Raw genomic sequence first — 18,567 nt, 5'->3', positions numbered from 1 at the left:
ACTCTGTATAAAATTTAAGATAAAATCTTTAAATAAGGTATCTATATGGATTCTCTTACTACAATATTCTTGTAATATTGCAGTGTAGCAATCACCTAATAGTATCTATAATTATTTTAAAATAATTTTGATGTAATTTAAATCATTTTGGTTGTAAAATATCTCGTCAATTACTAAACTTCTTCAATACAAAGAGTCGCTCTCTATCTTATCGTGTGGCAAGTAATACTGGATCCTTGGCATGTGGTAAGCGAGGATTATTTGGGATGAGCAATATCACATTTCTATTATAATATAATGTGAAAAATTATTTATTTTATTTTAATTAAATTAAGTCTTAAACTCCAAATTCTAAATAAGTAAGTAGTTATGGAGTAATTTTTACAGTTTTAGTAGTTACTACGTTCTTTTCGCAATTGGTATAATTTGAGACTCCATTTTAATTTTTGCCATATAAATAAAATGTTTAATCGTGTTTTTTTTAAGAAATATAGAATCGGGTCCAAACTAATTATAAAAACAATAGACCATATTTTATAGAGTTCATAAAAATAATCATGAGTTATCACGTGCTTTATTTATAATAACTTATCCCGTAATTAGGAAAATTAAATCATTAATTAATTTGGTAGTTGATAAGAAAATAGCGGTGATTAATGTTTCAAAATCTGGTCGATTGCCGTCAAATCTAAAATACAGTGACAATTAATGGAGCATTAAACTAATATCATCGGTCACTTCGATTAAAGTTGTTGGAAGTTTAATTGCTTAATTTTGATAATGGTTTATTTAGTTAAAAATAAAAATATTGCCACAGTTCGATATTGATTGCTACATGGTTCTAACCAATTCGACGGTACTCTAATTAATTAATTAATTAATGATTTAATTTTAATCTTTATTTTTCCAATTTAGCCTTTCAATTTGGTTAAATACATAATTTGTTAGAGTAGTTAAGTGGTTGATCTAATTAATTTGACATATGAGGGGAATACAATAAATAATTTTAGGATATTTATAACAAAATATTCCCATAAATCACTCACTCTTTTGATGTCTTAAAAATGTTCTATAAATAAAAATAAATATTTAATTTTTATTATGTGTTTTAGCTAAAATATAAATAATATTAGTGTATAGAATATAAGGTCGGATCTTCTAGATCGTAAAGTACGGTCCAGAGGATGGATCATTTCATTCATAGGTGGAAATCCATGGACTCCATCTATTATACAAGTAGGGTCCATGAAATTTCATCTATTAACAACTCCTGATCTAAAAATGAATTAGGGATTACGGTTAGAAAATCTAAGTTGATAGAATATAATACACGTCTAACCATTATTCACGTTGAGTAAAGGGATTCTCAACGTGGATCAACGACCTACTATTATTCCAACGTTAATAAACATATCCATTATTCACGTTGTTGACTACCTATCCATTCAATTAAGATATATTCTTAGTTTTTTCGTATCGAGTCATACTGTAGATAAATTAAACGATGAATTTATTTAATGGAGTGATAGAACGCCTATTTTAAGTATTTTTAATTTATCTAGATAGAAAATTTATAAAATAAATTAGATATTGGTGTATATTAAAAATTTATAAAAAATACAATATCCATAGTCTTTTAAATAATTTTCACTTTGTGTATATATATATTTCAATAGCGTTTGAAATTCGATGGTATCTTTTAAAAGCTTTTGACTATATTTCCACTCACGTGTAGAATTTTAATTGTTATGTGCTTGCTATGGCAATGTTAAAAATTCTTATATTTGATTTTATTAATTATGAGAAAGTGCAAAGTAAAATCAACACCAATGTGTTGAATATGTTATATATCTTCGTGTATAATCCTATTTGAAAATGAAAAAGATGACATGCTAATTATAAGACGACATTAAGTGGCTTGAACGTTGATCATGTGAAGATTGTGAGCTAACGTAAAGTGATACCGAGTGAACCTATGTAGCAAAGATAAGAATTGGGAGAAGGAATCCTTAGTCAATGGATCTGGGAAGGGGTTCTTAGCACAGACACTCTGATGCTTAAGTTAGAACAGTTGTCAAGCAAAATAAACAATAGTAACAACTAATGAATTGTGGTAGTGAGACCCGCGTACCTAGCTAACATAGAGGACCCACTTTTTATATTATCTTTCATAATGAGTTGACAAAGAATGTCTGGTGTCAAAGTATGTTGGGTGGTGGAGTATGTACGACTATCTTCCTATAGGCGGAGGAAAACTTCATTGCATGCATATGTTAGAGTAATTGTGTATTCCCTAACATATTGTCAAGATTCTCTGACAATAATATCTCTTAGAGAGAGTCTGACTAACTCTGGGTCGACCGGTTGTACCCAACGAGCCATGCTCATATGGGGAACCGGGCCTCGGATGTTCAACCGATGTTGGTGCCGAGCGGATGTAAGCTGAGGATGCCCATGAGTGGGCAACTGAGGGGTAATGCCCATGAGTGGGAAGCTGAAAATCGGAGGTCCGATCGACTATAGGGTCGGGCCTATGTAAATCGAGAGTCTTGCCTTTGGAAAAGTGGGGAGCTAAGCCCCATAAATCCAACTAGTATACGGGGCCAACCGACTATAGACTAGGGGTCATACCTTTGCTTAGCGAGGAGCTAATCCCCGTGGGTCCGATCTGTTAGGGGCACGCGAATGTAAATTGTGAGCCTTGCATTTGGAGAAGTAGGGAGCTAAGTCTAGTAAGTTCAACTGGCGTTGGGGCGCGAAGGATGTAAATTAAGAGCCTTGCATTTGGAGAAGTGAGGAGTTGAGCCTCTAAGGATCGATCGGCCTTTGAGTCTATTAGATCGCGGCGGCTGGCTAGAAGGGGGGTTGAATAACCTGCAAAAATAAAGAGCACAACCCTTCTCGACTTTTCTTAAACTAACACTTGCAAAATATAGAAGCAGTAAACAAATAAAACAGATAGGGCTGTAAACAAGCCGAGCCGAGCCGAGCTTTGGGGTGTTCAAGCTTGTTTGATAAGATAACCGAGCCGAGCTTAAAATGAACCAAGCTTTTGAAATTAGTGCTCAAGCTTGACTTGGTTTATTTTTTATGAGCTTGAGCTTGTTTGAAGCTTGGCTTGAGCTTGGTTCGTTTAGATGTTATCAAGCTCTCAATTCAAGCTTGGCTTGAGCTTGGTTCGAGCTTGACTTGAGCTTGGTTTGAGCTTGGTTCGTTTAGATGTTATCAAGCTCTCAATTCAAGCTTGACTTGAGCTTGGTTCGAGCTTGGCTTGAGCTTGGTTTGAGTTTGGTTCGTTTATATGTTATCAAGCTCTCAATTCAAGCTTGTTTGATTGTTTGAAATTTTTAATTGTTTGATTGATTATTAAGATTGATAATTTAAATTTATTTATTTTATTTTATTATTTATTTAGCATATTGAAAAGAATTTTATTAATAATATTATTCATGAACATTGTTCACGAACGTTGTTCACGAACATTGTTCACGAACGTTGTTCACGAACGTTGTTCACGAACATTGTTCACGAACGTTGTTCACGAACATTGTTCACGAACGTTGTTCACGAACGTTAACGAGCTGAACACATATGTGTTCAAGCTTGTTTGTTTAGCTTAACGAGCTGTTTAAGCTTGCTTGTTTAATTAATCTAATGTATATTGAACGAACATAAACAAGCTCTTACCAAGCCGAACATCAAGCTTGTTCACGAACGCTTGGTTCATTTATAGCCCTAAAAACAGAAAAGAAAGAGGCACACAGGGATTTAGTTGGTTACAACCGCGGAGGTTGTTAATCCAAGGAAAATGTCGCACTAATTATCTCCTTCAGGCGGAGAAGCCTCTTACCGCAATGAAGCGCACAAAGAAAAGAAGTTAAACTCTAAAGGAAGTACACAAGTATCAGAATTACAATTCTTGAGTTGATGATTAGCTTCTTGACCAAGGTTGTATTTATAGCCTTGGCCGGGGCGCCCTGAAGAGGTTCCGAGCGCCCTGAGAGGATAAAACTTTATCTCCTACGCAACGGATCGCGCTTGACACGATCTGGTTAAAAAGCCAACTCCGGGCGCCCGGAATGGATCCGTGCGTCCATACCACTAAGTCAACCAAGTTGACTTTCTGGTCCGGGCCTTCTGCTCCGGTGCTGCTCGTCTCGGTCTGGGTCTTCCACCCCGGCTCCGCTTGCCTTGGTGATTTCTGCCATCCGGAATAGGGTTTACCCGAACCCAACTTCCGGTCTTCTCAAGCAGGCTTCCGCTCCGACTTCTCGTCACTCGGAATTGTCCCGTGCTTCCTTCTCGTCCGCCAACGTACTCATCCGCAGTCTTCGTCCCTCGGTCGCACCCCGTGTCGACCTTCTCGCTAGCTACGTCTTTTGCTCCTTGAGTAGTTTTCCGCTCCGGCTTTTCGTCCCTCGGAACCACCACACGCTTCATTCTCGTCCACCGGTGTACTCTTCCGCAGCGCCTCGTCCCTCGGACGCACCGCGTGCCGTCCTTCACGCTAGCTGCGTCTTCTGCTCGACTCCTTATGATCCTGAGCTCCTGCACACATAGACACAAGGTTAAAAATCGACAGGACCTAACTTAACTTGTTGATCACACCAAAACAATCTTGGAGTTCCAACAAAATCGACCAGATTTATATTAAGGATTCGGCAACTACTCAGACAATATGTCAAGATCGGATTTTATTTTTGGGGTTCCTCTTGCATTCGACCATTATACTTGAATATAGAGTTCGATCCAATCGAGCGATATGCCTAACGTGTTCAATCGACCTTTTGGTCCGATTAAATAGAGTATTCAGCAGCGACAATAAATTTATTTTAATATAACATCACATGAAAAATAAACCCTTTTTTAATTTTAACCACCGTACCAATGGACTTTCTTAACATTAAACCCAACTTTTGGGTCCCACAATACTGCCGTATCAAGGTATATTATTTATTAATTAATTTTTGAGAGAAAATAAACTGTGAAAGGTGAGGCGGTGTGTTTAAGGCAATACGTGAAAATGTCATATCCTGTGAGAAATATGTATTTAATAATATTAGGGGAAAAAAGGGGTACGCAAACACAAGCAAATGCCATGCTGAATGAATGAAGATCTCGTAGTTGCAAAATACAAATTATAACATCTACGGAACTGAAACGGTTATATAATCTAATTATTATTAAACAGATCATGTCTGCCTTCAAAATTTAAGTTTTAAATTGGTCTGTCAAAACATAAAAGGAGTCTAATAAAATATTCGAGGATAACGGGATCATTTTACACAGGGTGTTGATGATTTAAAAAAAGGTGTTATTTTGGTTTTGTCTTTTTAATTCACACAATTAAAAAAACCATTTATTTAACCAAATCCTATTAAGAAAAACATTTGTTTTTTTTTCCCGCCCTTTTACGGATCGTCAAAAACATTTAATTCCGAGAAAATTCTGGATCGGATCTGGGAGTCAGTCCGTATCCAACCGCCGGGGGCCCCACGCCGTCGCGAATCGCGATGGCGCTCGTTAAACCTGCCGCCGGACCCCACTCAACTGACGAAATGACAAGGCGTCGACCGTGCACGTCATCGCCACGTTCGATCCTCCAAATCCAAAAAAACACCAATCGAATTCGACCCTACTTTATTATTATTTTACCCATTTACAAGTGCACGTAGGTCAAATCGTAACATCTGGTCCAAAACTGCCGACGTCAGTCGATTCGTGACTCAGCTCCACGTACACGTACGCGATTTCGGCACGTGAACGGCGGTGAGAGGCCAGCGCGTACGAAATTAATGGGAGTAATTGTCCGAATCGGATCGCTGATTTACTAAAATGGTCGTCGTGAATTAAAAACGCATTTTAGTGGATCGGGCGTTGGTCTGCGTGGGTGGTCTAGTTAGTTGGGTTGTTCGTACGGTCGTGGCGTCGGCTCGTCGCCATGCACGAGTCAATAATTCGGTGCATGTGATTTCTCTGACAGTCTCTCGTGTAGCTGACGGGGATCGCTTGTTTTACTAACTAACGACTGCTGCAAAGTCACCGATTCTTCAATTCCAGCATTGACATTTGGCTAAAATAATAAATAAAAAAGATTGTCGGAAGAAGAAGAATAAAGTTTTTTTTAAAATATTATTAGAAATATCGAAGAATTTAAAAATCAGGTTCTATCTTTTTGGTGATTCATATTGGGCTCTCGTAGTCTGGTTCGAGGCCCAGACTGCGAGAGATGCGAGGGCAAAGCCATACAGGACGAGAGTGCCACCGAGCGACCATCTAACTAGATCTTGGGCTGGGCCGATCGGATTCAAAGCCCTAGGAAACTCATCATCCAGAGCGAGCTTTCGTTATTCAGGACTATCATGATTAACTATTTTAACTGAATAATCTAATCCATCGAATCTATAAGTTGATCGAACAAACTGGACACTTGGCCCAAGTGAATACTGTGCAAAATGGAGAGGTTAAGAAAAGGACGAGTCTCTGACAACATTATGTAAATCCCGCATGATTGCTCTTGTAAGCGATAGCTAATCGAACTATACGAGGGACTCGATTAATTTATTAGCTAAGTATAGTAAGGGACCGCTCAATTAACTGGATTATTAACTTGAGCATTGGAGTGTCGATGTCGGGACCTCTTTCCTAGCCCAGTTGCTAATGGTTATTTTGACATGACCGTTTTGAGTAACTTTTTTAAACGGAGAGTATATATTTAGTCAACATCAGAATTACCTATCCAACGAATCATTTTTTTCCGCTTTAAGATAGGATGATATAGTTTTATCATTTTACTTTAATTGATAATTCAAAGTGACTTTTAATTGTAGTGAGATTAGACATAAACTCTATTCCTATATTTTCATTTTCATTTTGAGACATATGGATCACGAGGGGGTGAACATTGAAGGGAAAAAAAAATGAATAATTTGTTGGAGTCGATGTGGAATCCAACTGAAGGCGTTCCCCCAAAAAGGCTTCCAAGTGGGTAGCCATGGATCTCATCCAAATCTCTCGCCCCTTTTTGTGAGCAGATCTCCTGGTCCGTAAATTATGGACCAAGGGATGGTCTACTACATGTGGACTTTTGATTTGAATAAATCCTACTTATTTAAAAATAGGGTCCATTAAAATTAAATATCTAGATCAATGGACCATCCTTTGATCCGTAATTTGTGGACCAAGAAACTCCTGTTGCTTTTTGTGGGCTTTGTAATTTGTACATCCACAAGATCTTTTTCTGATCCAGTGTCTCACCACCACCGCCACGTGGCGTATGTTAGTTGACGCTGGGCCTACCAAACTTCTGAGTTTGCAAACGCCCTCGCACGCTTGATTTGATTTGATGGCCTAAAACCCACGGCGGGCTGATCTGGCTGTGGACGTCCACGGGTATTGACGCCGTCATCTCGCGCTCTCTTTCTTTTTCTCTCACGTTTTTTTTTTTCCATTCTTTTCATCGTAAATCCGAGCTTATCTCAATCACGGTCCGGATACTCCTCTCTGTGCTTGCCTAAACTGATAGGCTGTACGTGATGCAAGCAAGCGGAGTCATTAAGCGTTTTCAATTAGTGCTCCATCGCGAAGACCTTCCTTCTCAGGCACGTGAAATGGGCATTTGCTTACCGGCACTTAATTACCACTAATCTTCAAAGGTCATAAATATTAAATTTAGTTAATTTTAATGACTAAGGATGATCAATTCAGAAGACAGCCCAACAGTCATTATCCAGATGATAATCTAAATATTCTATCACCATATAATAATCCCGGAGACAACTATCAAAAGCTACACAGCACCTTAACTAACTTTATAATTAAGCGGAGAAATATCAAATTTTAAGGACGTATTTTCTCGATAAAAAAATACCTTTATTATTTTTTGTTAATTTAATGGATAATTAAAAACAGACTCCATAATTATTTCCTTTCATATAACGTAAGAAATACCTACAGCTTTTTACTGAGAGGAGTGATCATATTTTTATTATTTACCCAAAAATTTTAAAACTACCAAAAAAATAAAATAAAATAAAAAATAGTGTTATTCCCTTCCTACCCCTTTTACTAATCTCCTAAATCCTTTCTTTCTCATCGTTTTTCAATATATTACTTTTCTCCAGGATTAAAAAGGATCTGATATATTTTTATATCAGGTCCACCTTAGACTTGATATAAACCTATGATCCTGTCCGAAGGCTGAATCAACGGATGCTGGGCACGTGGTGCTCCCCGGCTGCTGACGTGGATCTTCGACTGGTTGCACGAACCTCCGGCGAACCTGCACAGAAGTCGGGCCGGGAAGGGGTTCCCGGCGGCGACCCTCCGACGCTCAAGTCAGGCAAGCACGCAGCAAAAAAGAGTGACTCCAAAGGTGTTGAACGCGTACCTCCGGCGAATGATGAGGGCCTTTATATAGGGCAGCGGAGAAGCGAGTGTACACGTACTGAGGTGTACACGTGTCTGCGGCCCATACCCCAGTAAGGGCTTGTCAGTGAGCTTACCTGACCCATACTGCTACAGTCCAAGCATGTCCTCGATGGGACAGCAGAACCTCTTGTCATAAGCTTTGGAATATGACCTACATGTGGAACATACCCGCTGTCAGGAAAAGATGTCCTTTGTCCTTTTCCCCTTGGCTCCCGAACTAGCTTCCGGCCGGCCTGCCTCCGAGCGTCCGGCCGGCTCGCCTCCACCTTACGTCCGATCAAGCACATACATATAACGGTCCAGGAAGATTCTCGATGATGTGCTTTGTGGAGACTTAGCAGTATGCTACCTCATGTGTTCGACCCGGCGATCCGCTCGGCTCTGTGATATTGTCCATTGAGCGCCGGAACTCTGACTTTCGTCAGGGTGCCTTGGACCATCCACTAAATACCGGCCTACCGCCCGGCCGGTCGGCCTACACCTCTCCGACCGCCCACCTGCCACTTTGGCTTCCACGTGACGTTGACCCCACCGGACGGGGGTCCCCCTGTTCTTACAATCGGATCAACCTATATTAGGTAAACTGTGGCTTTGATATTTTCTTATATCAAACCGATTCTGATATGATATGATCCAATATCAGGTCCAGTATAGACCTAATATTTTTCATATCAGGTTCAAAATATCATGTCCACATTGAATCTAATATTTATCTATATCATGCATGTTGAGTCTGATATGAAAAATATCAAGTTCACGTTGGACTTAATGTGATCCATATCAAGTTCATCCATTGAAAAATAACATGAGATTTAGAAGGTTAACAGGAAAAGTAGAAAGTAAATAACACTATTTTTTTTTAACTTAGTTTTAAAATTAGAATATTTTTTTTGTTAAATAAATTAAAAATGGCCGCTCCTTCGTACAAAAGCCGAAATACCTAAGATAACACACGATAATTTTTGTTACAGTAATTAAGCGAACAATCCTACCTCCGGACTCATGTTTCACAACAACGAGAGGAATCACGTATAGTGCGAAACACGTAGGTCAGCGAGCCGGCTAGAGTCCCATCGCAGCAGCTTCAATTCTTAATCGAATTCTCAGTGCGCCACCAGCCGACCACTCCCTTCCAGCCTCCTCCACAATAATTCCCCCAGATCTATATCTGTTTGGCTAATTCCACCTAATTTCTCTGCACGCAAAGTCAGTGATTTGGCAGGTTGCTCGTTCTTGAATTGATTGATACCCAGATGAGATCTATGTGTGCATGCATGTTCTTCCTTCCCGTCTTATTGTTTCTTATAGCATGCATGTGAGACTGCATGATTGATCCATTCTCTGCCCTCTCTCTCTCTCTGCGCCCTTACCATTTCTCTATTGGTAGCGGTTGATGCTGTCGACTACCAAATACACATTATAGATTTGATAAAGCTGCACAAATCAGAGCATGTTTGATTCCGCTCCTCCTTCCACGACAACAAGAAGCTGCCATCTTTAACTTCCTCGTGTTCATTGCCTCGCCAGTCAAGGTTTCTCGAATTTTGCTGAGGGAGCGAGTGATGGAGGAGAGCGGCGGAGTGGTTGCAGAACAAGTAGCGGCGGCGAGGACGCGGGCGGCGGTGAAGCAACTTCACTTCGGTGAGGGCGAGGAGATGAAGCTGGCGGCGGTGGCAGAGATTAAGAAGGTCGTTGCTGGGGATACACAAGAGAAGCGGCGAATGGCGGCGCTAGGAGTCATCCCGCCGATGGTGGCGATGGTGGCGGAGTTGAAGGATGAGCATCGCCGGAGGCTGGTGGTTGAAACGCTTGAGCAGTTAGCTCACGGCACATTCAAGTGAGTAGAATCCGATCCTTATTAAATTTTCCTTAGATTTTTTGTTGTTCTATGGTATAATCGAATCACAATTATGGCCTAAATTTTGCAAGATTCTCCGAGAAATATCTCTGTTCGGCAGCTCTTCGTCCTCTCCTCAGTTCAACGTTGACCAATGTCACTTGCTTTCTTTTGTTGACAATGAAATGCAATCTCGCCGAACTTGCTCGTTGACCGAAGTTGGGCGAACAACGATTTTTGACTGAATTTGTTTGTTGTTTTGTTTTCTCAGGAACAAGGCACTCATCGTGGAGGCTGGATTGCTGGTCAAACTGGGAGGGCCCAAGGTCAACTCCTCTGAGCTCGAAAAGACCCAATGTTTGGCTCCCCTGCTTTCGTCCCTCTCCTCCCTCGCAAAGACGGAATTCCCAATTGACGCGAGGCAAATGCTGCCTTTTCTAATCCAAATCCTCAACTCTAATGCAACTACAAAGCAATCCAAGCTCGCTTGCGTAGCCGCGCTCTACAACCTCTCCACGAAGCTGGAGAACATCAAAGCCATCGTTTCCAGCGGCGCCGTCCACGAACTCCTCAAGTTATCCCAGAACCGAGTCATTGGCGGCGGCGGCGGCGCGGAGGGCGCTTTGTCGACTCTGAGCAACTTAATGCTGAGCGAAACAGGGAAGCGCGCCATCGCTGACGACCCGATCGCCGTAGAAGCTCTAATGGAGACGATGGCGCGGGAGGACGAGCCCAAGTGCCAAGAGCTCGCCGCATACTTGCTGATGGTGGTGGCTCACCGGAGCAACGAGCAGAGGAGGCGGATGGCGGAGCTGGGGATAGTGCAACTGGCCCTGGAGGTGGCGTTGTTGGGATCTCCCCTGGCGCAGAAGAGGGCGCTTAAGATGCTGCAGTGGTTCAAGAACGAGGGCAGGGAGCGGATTCGAGGGCATTCCGGGCCACAGCCGGAGGAGTTACTGACTTCAGCGGACTCGTCAACTTGCGAGCGACAGCTGAGGGAGTGCAAGAAGGCGGTGAGGAGGATGGTGAAGCAGAGTCTGGACAGGAATATGGAGGTGATCACGAGGAGAGCTCATGCGCCGGAGGGCTTCTCTCGTTTGAAGACTCTGGCGGCCACTTCCAGTTCCAAGAGCTTGCCTTGCTGAACATGAATCGGCCCAATAACATTTGTGTGTTCTTGGGCTGGCACGGCAAATTCCTGCCTTCACCTACTCCTCCTGCTGACATGAATTGGCAGAGCAGAGGAAGTGGCGATGATTGGCGACAAGTCCATTATTAATCTTCGCCCACTTGCCAACACTCTCGATGATGTCCTTTTCTTCCTATGCCTCTTCTCCTCGTTCCTGTTCCTATCTGATCTCACTCCGAAGCAGCAGCACTGCAGCAGCTGGTAGCCTATGCGATCCAGCAATGCGTTGACACAGGCAGAAATAAGTAGCCGAAACAGATAGAATTAAAGAGCTGGTACTGCATCATTTTCAACTTGAAAATTTTAGCTCTTAACTTTCAACTAATTCTTAGATTGCAAGTGTGGCTAATTCAGTGCCTTGCATGGCAGGTTGCAAGTCTTTGTCACGGAAGAATACGCAAACTAGGTTAGTAAGAAGCGATAGTATCATTATGGAATCATTGGTGGAAGAAGAGATTTAGAAACGAGTTGCATTATTGTATACACATGGTGTGTTCAGTATAGAATGTGACAGGAGATATGATGGTCGATGATTGAAGCATGCCATCGAATGCTCTCATTGCACAGTAGAATATTAGCAGTAAGACATCTCTTGGAATCGATTGCTGCCTAATTTCCTTGGTCTGTTCTGAAGAACGCATTCTTTAATTTTTCTTCTTCTTCTTTTCCTTTTCGGTGAGAAAATATATTGCATTTGCATTTGTTTTCTCAGGACTTTTTGTTTCTTTCTGATTTATGAAGCATCGAAGGAATTTAATTTATAGTTTCTTCCTCATCACGGCGCTGATTTTTTTTATCGTAATTGTGACGTCAAAAATATAGCAAATTACGCCATGATCGACAAAAGTAGCTGCCGAATCCACCGCCCGATTCCAATTTTCTCCTCTTCGAGCTTTCTCATGGCGAAATGGAGCATTATAAATATAAATCTCACCTTAATCACCGCAACCACTGCGTTCCTACTCTGCTCCCATGGGGAACAGAGCTCCTTCGACCTTTCTCCTCTGCTTCGGTGCTGTCCTCTCCCTTCTGCTCTCCGCCACTGCGTCTCTTCACCCCGACGGCGCCAACGGCTTTGCCGCCGCCATGACGGCGAAAGGGCGGAGGACGCGTGCCACCGGCGTGAGCTGCAACCTGTTCCAGGGCAGCTGGGTCTACGACGAGTCGTACCCGGCCTACGACTCCTCCACCTGCCCCTTCATCGACCCCGAGTTCGACTGCCAACGCTACGGCCGCCCCGACAAGGACTACCTCAAGTACCGGTGGAGCCCTGACTTCTGCAGCCTCCCAAGGTTCACCATTGTGCTCGTCGTCGTCTTTTTAAAGATTGCTCAATTGAACTCGTCTCTGACTACAATTATCTGATCGATTCAGGTTCAACGGGTTGGATTTTTTGACGAAACACAGAGGGAAGAAGATCATGTTCGTGGGGGACTCTCTGAGCCAGAACCAGTGGCTCTCCCTGGCTTGCATGCTCCATGCCGCCGTGCCCGACGCCGAGACGAGCTTCAGAAACTCAGCCCCTCTCTCTACCATCACGTTTCAGGTGATCTCTTCTCCATGATTTTTTTTTTGTCAAAGACAGTACGTTCGCTGCCCGCATGGAGAAGCTATTGCTCAGTGGGGATGGCTAGCTAATGATGGGCGACAGCGAAGCTTGTCGTTCCTGTGCCGTTCTGCTTGTTCTTACCTGCCTAGTTGCTTTCGTCCACCCACCGATACTGAACTTTGCTTCATGTTTACTCTCTCACTAAATCTCTTGCCAACAGAGCACATTAAATACATACGAACGAGATTAACATGCAGGAATATGGAGTGTCGGTCATGCGCTACCACACCACCTACCTGGTCGACGTCGTCAAGGAACCCGTCGGCCGCGTCCTCAAGCTCGAATCGATCCAATCCGGCTCGGCCTGGACAGCAGCGGACGTGCTCATCTTCAACACCTGGCACTGGTGGACTCACAAAGGAAAGAGCCAGCCGTGGGACTACATCGAATACGGCGGGAAGATGTACAAAGACATGGACCGGCTTGAGGCCTTCGGCAAGGGTCTGACCACCTGGGCCAGATGGGTCGACTCCAACGTCAATCCTGCCACGACCAGAGTCTTCTTCCAGGGCATCTCTCCTACCCATTACCAGTAAGTCCTGCAACAATTGATCGTGGAATTCAATTCTGTAATCGATCGGCTGATGATCAGGGCGAAAGAATGGGGCGGCGCCGGGACGAAGGATTGCGATAAGCAGACGCAGCCGGTGAGCGGATCGTCGTACCCGGGCGGTCCGGAGCCGGCGCAGTCCGTGGTGAAGAGCGTGCTGAGCGGCGTGTCGAAGCCGGTGTTCTTGCTCGACGTGACTCTGCTCTCGCAGCTTCGGAAGGACGGGCACCCGTCCGCGTACAGCGGAGACCATGAAGGGATGGACTGCAGCCACTGGTGCCTCGCCGGCGTTCCGGACACCTGGAATCAGATCCTGTATGCAGCTCTGGCGTGACAGGGGCTGTGTGCATGCAGGACTGTGCTTGTTTTCACAATTCAGTAATTAATAGGCTGCTCGATCGAATTGTATCATTCTTCATCGGCTATCAGATTTTGATAGCAAATTGCGGTTTTCGTTGGTTGTCGTGCATACGATTCTGGGATTTTGTTGTATTTTAAGAAGAAGAAGAAGAAGAAGAAGAAAACTGATTTGGTAAAATAAAATTATGAATGGCAAATTTTATGATTTTCGTTAGTTTTGGGCTAATTGGGCCGACGACTTATTGTACGAGAAATTAGGTCATGGGCTGATTTGCTGATAAATGGGCCGATGGAACCAGTCCTAATCGTGTATTTGATGCTCGTGCCGATCGGTGAACTGCGGTGCTCGATCGCGGCGACGGCGGAGGATATCTTTTGGTAAAAGTTCTTCCAGTGAGTGATCCAGTCGGCGGTGTTCCTCCTGGGTGGGAAGGTAAGGCTTCGACGTGCCGGACATCGGAAGGCGATCCGATGGGCGGAGAGGACGATGAAATTCCGCCCGGGTGGGAGATGAAGGATGGGAACTCAGACCGTGATCCACCTGGAGGGGATTGCGCGTCTGCGAGGGTTGGCGGAGACGAAGATGCACTGCCCGTGTTGAAAGCACGAGGAAGGCGTTCGATGGTTGACCCAGATGGCGGTGATCGTCCACCGGGATGGGAGGCTGTGGCCCGAGCGAGTGCCCATGACGAATATTCTACGCCAGGATGGAATTCCCTGGGTAGGTGCTCGATGATTGGCCAAGTTCAAGATGCCGCCGCGCCACATTTGAAGCCGATGCCAAAACATTCCGGATGCAGCTCAGAAGATGATGGTCGGCCTGGGCGGAGGGAGGCGAAGGAGATGAACGACGAAGACGAAGATGTGCCACCTGGATGGGAGCCGAAGGAAAGGGACTCGATAAGTGGGGAAGACGAAGATGTCCCGCCTGGATGGGAGCCGAAAGAAAAGGCTTTGATGAGCGATGCAGACGAGGATGTTCCACCTGGATGGGCACCGAAAGCAAGGGACTCGATGGATGTCACAGACGAGGATGTTCCACCTGGATGGGCACCGAAGGAAAGGGACACGGTGAGTGGTGCCGCAGTCGCAGAAGCTCCGCATCATCCAATGTGCTACCCAGACGACGATATTCCATTCGGGCGGGGGCCCAAGGAAAAGGATCCAGTGGCTGGCCCTGACGAAGATCCCCCTGGGTGGGAGTCGGTGGAGAGGAACCCAGTCAGTGGGAGAGATGGAGATGCTCCTCTTGGGCGGAAGCCGAAGGAAATGGATTTGGTGACAATCTCGTCCGAAGAAGCTCCACCCTCGTTTGAAGTCGCCGCTGAACCTCAACCTCCACCTGTGCAATCTCCAGGTCGGTTTTCTTTTCCATTCATTTAGAGTGAATTCGAAGCATGTTCCAATATCACTTTTTATTTCTCAGTTCAATTAAAGCTGGAAACCATAATCTGCTTGTTGGAGTAGACAACAATGATAATAATTTGCTTATATGCTCCGCATATATTTTGAAATACAGCGAAGAATCCATTATTCCATTCTTCTCTTCCTTAATTTAAGTCCTATTAGTGCGTGGGTTCTGTGATAAGGTCAAATTTGATCGTGCTGTCTGAGAATCATAGTGCTGCAGAAAATCATGGAATTGCCAACGAAAGTATTGGAACTCTTGGGCACCACCCTACTTATTCCTCTTTTAAGTGGACTCCAATTCAATTGGCTAGAAAATAAGAGATGTATTGGATAGTATTTTCAGGCAATTGACATCTTCCTTAGGGGAGAGCAATTCATGAGCATATCATGATTAATTAACTTAATCTTGAAGTTAATATACTTTGGCAATTCATCATGTGGTTAGAGGAATTGTTGAAAGTATTTAAGTATCTAATATCTGTGCTCAAAGTCTCCTAGAAAATGTTTGGTTCAATCATCTCCTTTTCAGCTAGCTGTCTAACTGCCAATAATTAATTATCTAGTGAATTTAAATCAATATTCATGTAGCATCCGCTTTAGTGGATACTTTTTGCGCATTAACTTGTTATTATCTTCACATCAATTTTTGCTTAATGAGTTTTGTTGGATCTTGAAACTTGTTGGTTTCTAAACTTTATTATGATTACAGATTTACCATAGAAAAAATTGCTTTATGGTAACTGTTAACCTTATGTTTTTATTTATGATATTGTTCATCCACATCATAAGCTGATGGTTATTAGGATAAAAAATGATTTCATGGAAATTGTTCACTTTTTAAATATGCTTACATTCCTGATAACATCTGGATGTTTAATACTCAATCCAGAAATGGGTCAAATGGCATGCGGAAATTGTCGGCAATTGCTTTCTTATGCTCGAGGTGCAATCTATGTTCAATGTGCTTGCTGTCAGACAATTAATCTTGTGCTGGAAGGTATAAAACTTGCTTTTGCAATTTGAATTCAGTTGATTTCGGCATTTGTTATAGGTTCAGTATTTATTTATTGCATCGACTCAATATTTTCTCCCACCTGGAACTTGAATGATGGCATCGATTGTATCATATGGAGGATTATTTTAATGAAATTTTACAACTTGACTTATTAACAGAAACTGTATTATCTGTAGCCCATCAGGTTGGCAATGTGAAGTGTGGCAAATGTTCTGTCCTATTGATGTACCCATATGGAGCTCCGTCAGTAAGATGTTCTTGTTGCTGTTGTGTGACTAAGATTGGAGTAAGTAAACCCTCAACTCAAATATCATAAACATGATGATCCTTTACATTCTAATGGAACACTTGTTAACTACAAACTTCTTTCCTCTGTGATCCTGTTATTCATATCTTCTAAATGAATCTTTGTGATGGGGTACCCCATAAGACAATCAAATAAAAGCATCTGAGTAGCAATTATAGTTTTTTGCATCTCTGAGTAAAGGACAATATTAATCTTTTGCAGGAGGACAATATTCGGCCGCCGGTTTCTGTACAGCAAGGCCGACTACAGTAGGCTTGTACTCTGAACTGATATTGTGAAGTCTGATTGCACCAAGTTGTCTTCTTATGGTTTGAACCAATCTCCTGGCTCTGCAAAACCAAGATAAACAAATTTAAATTTTCTCGCTCGGGAAGAACTATGGTTCCGCAGAGAAAAGAAAGCATGAAAAAGAGTCAAAACATGGCCGCCTACTCGGGCATGTGTAGTTTTGGGAAGATGAACCGAAGTTGAGATTAGATGTTGTCAAAGAGATGCATTCCTTCTTTTCCGTGAACGAAGCCATATGGGATCAACCTCAAAGGGTATGAAACATGCATTCTACTCATTGCAAGGTACGAGATCTCTCGGATTTGATAGTTGCCCAAAATTGTATGCTTGATCAATCACTAACAAGCAGGCTATTTGATCGGCTTAAGCAATGATCTCAATGAACGATATTAACCCATGAGGTTTCATGAAGCCTACATGGCAATTGTTTTAACAGTCCTGAATATTAGTGTAGATGAAATGCATGCCAAGACATTCAAGTTTGTAATTCTACTTGGCATTCCCCTTTGCTGTAGAGTTTCCAGAAATTAATTAACAAGAAAATTTTCAGTTTCCTCTGCCTTCCCCTTTTATTTGTTTCAATCTACTTATTGTTGCAGGTTACTTTGTTTTATAAGAGAATTACATGTTAAAAAATCAACATGTTGAAAAGAATGGTATAGTTTTGAATGTTCCTGCTACATGAGACGCTGAGCGTGCCAACGTAGCTACACCGTAGTCCACTGCAGAAATGTCTGGCTCGCCTATTTTCCACATTTTTTTTAATAGCAAAATCAATCTCTCTGCCACTTAAATAAACTATTTTCAAAAGGAAAAAAAACTTAATTGTGATTATAATTCAAGTCGGTTAGATTTTTTTTGTCTTCTAGCTTCATACTATTTATACATCATCACTGATTCCCTGCTCAATCCGTTACAGGCATGAAGGGTTCTGGTGCCGTCACAGTTGCTTCGACGGTGATCACCGCCGCAGCCTCCTACTCCACCGCCTCCCTCTCCGACGCCAAACCCCACGCTCCAAGTTGCCAGGTAATTTGGTGTTACGTACTGTACTCCATCAAATTAACACTAATCCGCACATATTGATTTGTCCGGAGCAGGAGCTGGCATCGCGGCAAGAACAGCAGCGACGACGGCCGCCGTCGGCGTCTACTGAAGAAAGATTCGCTCCAAGGTTTGACGGGTTGCGCTTCGTCGAGACGCTTGTCACGGCGCATCGATGAGGATGACGACGACGATGATGAAGGGCATGGTTTCATCGCTGTGCTGCTAACCGTGTGTAAATATTTGCTATTGATTATGAATGATTGGCACAACCACTGTGATCTTTTGTCTGTATAATTATTGACCAGTTAATCAGTTATGGCTGATATTTCATAGATCTTATTGTTTGTTCCATGTTTAGATCTTACAGATTTTTATTCTTGAGAACTGAAAGGCAGTTGGCGTCCAGTGATAAACTTGATAAATTTAGAATTTCTTGATTAGTATATTACTACTGTGATGCAAAGTGCTGGGAACAGATTTTGCTTGTTCCACTTTGTGTGGTTGATCTTCAGCTGCCTCTGAGAT

General features: G+C 42.8%; 3 protein-coding genes across 5 annotated transcripts; all 3 read left to right on the top strand.

The window, feature by feature from the left end:
• The first annotated feature begins 9,610 nt into the window (after window positions 1-9,610).
• Window positions 9,611-12,222, top strand: LOC122033524. Of its 2 annotated transcripts, XR_006126570.1 has the most exons (3): window positions 9,611-10,267; window positions 10,539-11,731; window positions 11,826-12,221. XR_006126570.1 is itself a non-coding variant. In XM_042592570.1 (2 exons), exons 1-2 carry the CDS (start codon window positions 9,993-9,995, stop codon window positions 11,410-11,412), a joined length of 1,149 nt encoding a protein of 382 aa, XP_042448504.1. In that variant the 5' UTR covers window positions 9,611-9,992; the 3' UTR covers window positions 11,413-12,222. The 2 variants fall into 2 exon arrangements, 1 of the variants encoding a protein (XP_042448504.1); XM_042592570.1 differs by having other exon boundaries at window positions 10,539-12,222.
• A 178-nt stretch (window positions 12,223-12,400) lies between these two features.
• Window positions 12,401-14,189, top strand: LOC122033525 (protein trichome birefringence-like 38). Its single transcript, XM_042592571.1, has 4 exons — window positions 12,401-12,748; window positions 12,831-13,002; window positions 13,263-13,597; window positions 13,658-14,189. Exons 1-4 carry the CDS (start codon window positions 12,429-12,431, stop codon window positions 13,947-13,949), a joined length of 1,119 nt encoding a protein of 372 aa, XP_042448505.1. The 5' UTR covers window positions 12,401-12,428; the 3' UTR covers window positions 13,950-14,189.
• Window positions 14,190-14,276: 87 nt separating this feature from the next.
• Window positions 14,277-18,374, top strand: LOC122033523 (ankyrin repeat domain-containing protein 11-like). 2 transcript variants are annotated; one of them, XR_006126569.1, is made up of 6 exons: window positions 14,277-15,332; window positions 16,275-16,382; window positions 16,577-16,686; window positions 16,909-17,279; window positions 17,915-18,024; window positions 18,096-18,374. XR_006126569.1 is itself a non-coding variant. In XM_042592568.1 (4 exons), exons 1-4 carry the CDS (start codon window positions 14,447-14,449, stop codon window positions 16,957-16,959), a joined length of 1,155 nt encoding a protein of 384 aa, XP_042448502.1. In that variant the 5' UTR covers window positions 14,277-14,446; the 3' UTR covers window positions 16,960-17,793. The 2 variants fall into 2 exon arrangements, 1 of the variants encoding a protein (XP_042448502.1); XM_042592568.1 differs by lacking the exons at window positions 17,915-18,024; window positions 18,096-18,374 and having other exon boundaries at window positions 16,909-17,793.
• Window positions 18,375-18,567: the final 193 nt, after the last annotated feature.

This window comes from Zingiber officinale, chromosome 11B, assembly GCF_018446385.1.
Source record: "Zingiber officinale cultivar Zhangliang chromosome 11B, Zo_v1.1, whole genome shotgun sequence".
NCBI classification, from domain to species: Eukaryota; Viridiplantae; Streptophyta; class Magnoliopsida; order Zingiberales; family Zingiberaceae; genus Zingiber; species Zingiber officinale.
This window is presented reverse-complemented; position numbering and strand designations above follow the sequence as displayed.

Excerpts from the sequence above, each read along its gene's own strand:
- LOC122033524 (XM_042592570.1), top strand. The coding sequence starts at position 9,993 with ATGGAGGAGAGCGGCGGAGTGGTTGCAGAACAAGTAGCGGCGGCGAGG. Across the intron at positions 10,268-10,538 it reads TTAGCTCACGGCACATTCAA|GAACAAGGCACTCATCGTGG; the intron begins GTGAGTAGAATC and ends TTGTTTTCTCAG.
- LOC122033525 (XM_042592571.1), top strand. The coding sequence starts at position 12,429 with ATGGGGAACAGAGCTCCTTCGACCTTTCTCCTCTGCTTCGGTGCTGTC. Across the intron at positions 12,749-12,830 it reads GACTTCTGCAGCCTCCCAAG|GTTCAACGGGTTGGATTTTT; the intron begins GTTCACCATTGT and ends TGATCGATTCAG. Across the intron at positions 13,003-13,262 it reads TCTCTACCATCACGTTTCAG|GAATATGGAGTGTCGGTCAT; the intron begins GTGATCTCTTCT and ends ATTAACATGCAG.
- LOC122033523 (XM_042592568.1), top strand. The coding sequence starts at position 14,447 with ATGGGCGGAGAGGACGATGAAATTCCGCCCGGGTGGGAGATGAAGGAT. Across the intron at positions 15,333-16,274 it reads TCCACCTGTGCAATCTCCAG|AAATGGGTCAAATGGCATGC; the intron begins GTCGGTTTTCTT and ends TACTCAATCCAG. Across the intron at positions 16,383-16,576 it reads AATTAATCTTGTGCTGGAAG|CCCATCAGGTTGGCAATGTG; the intron begins GTATAAAACTTG and ends TATTATCTGTAG.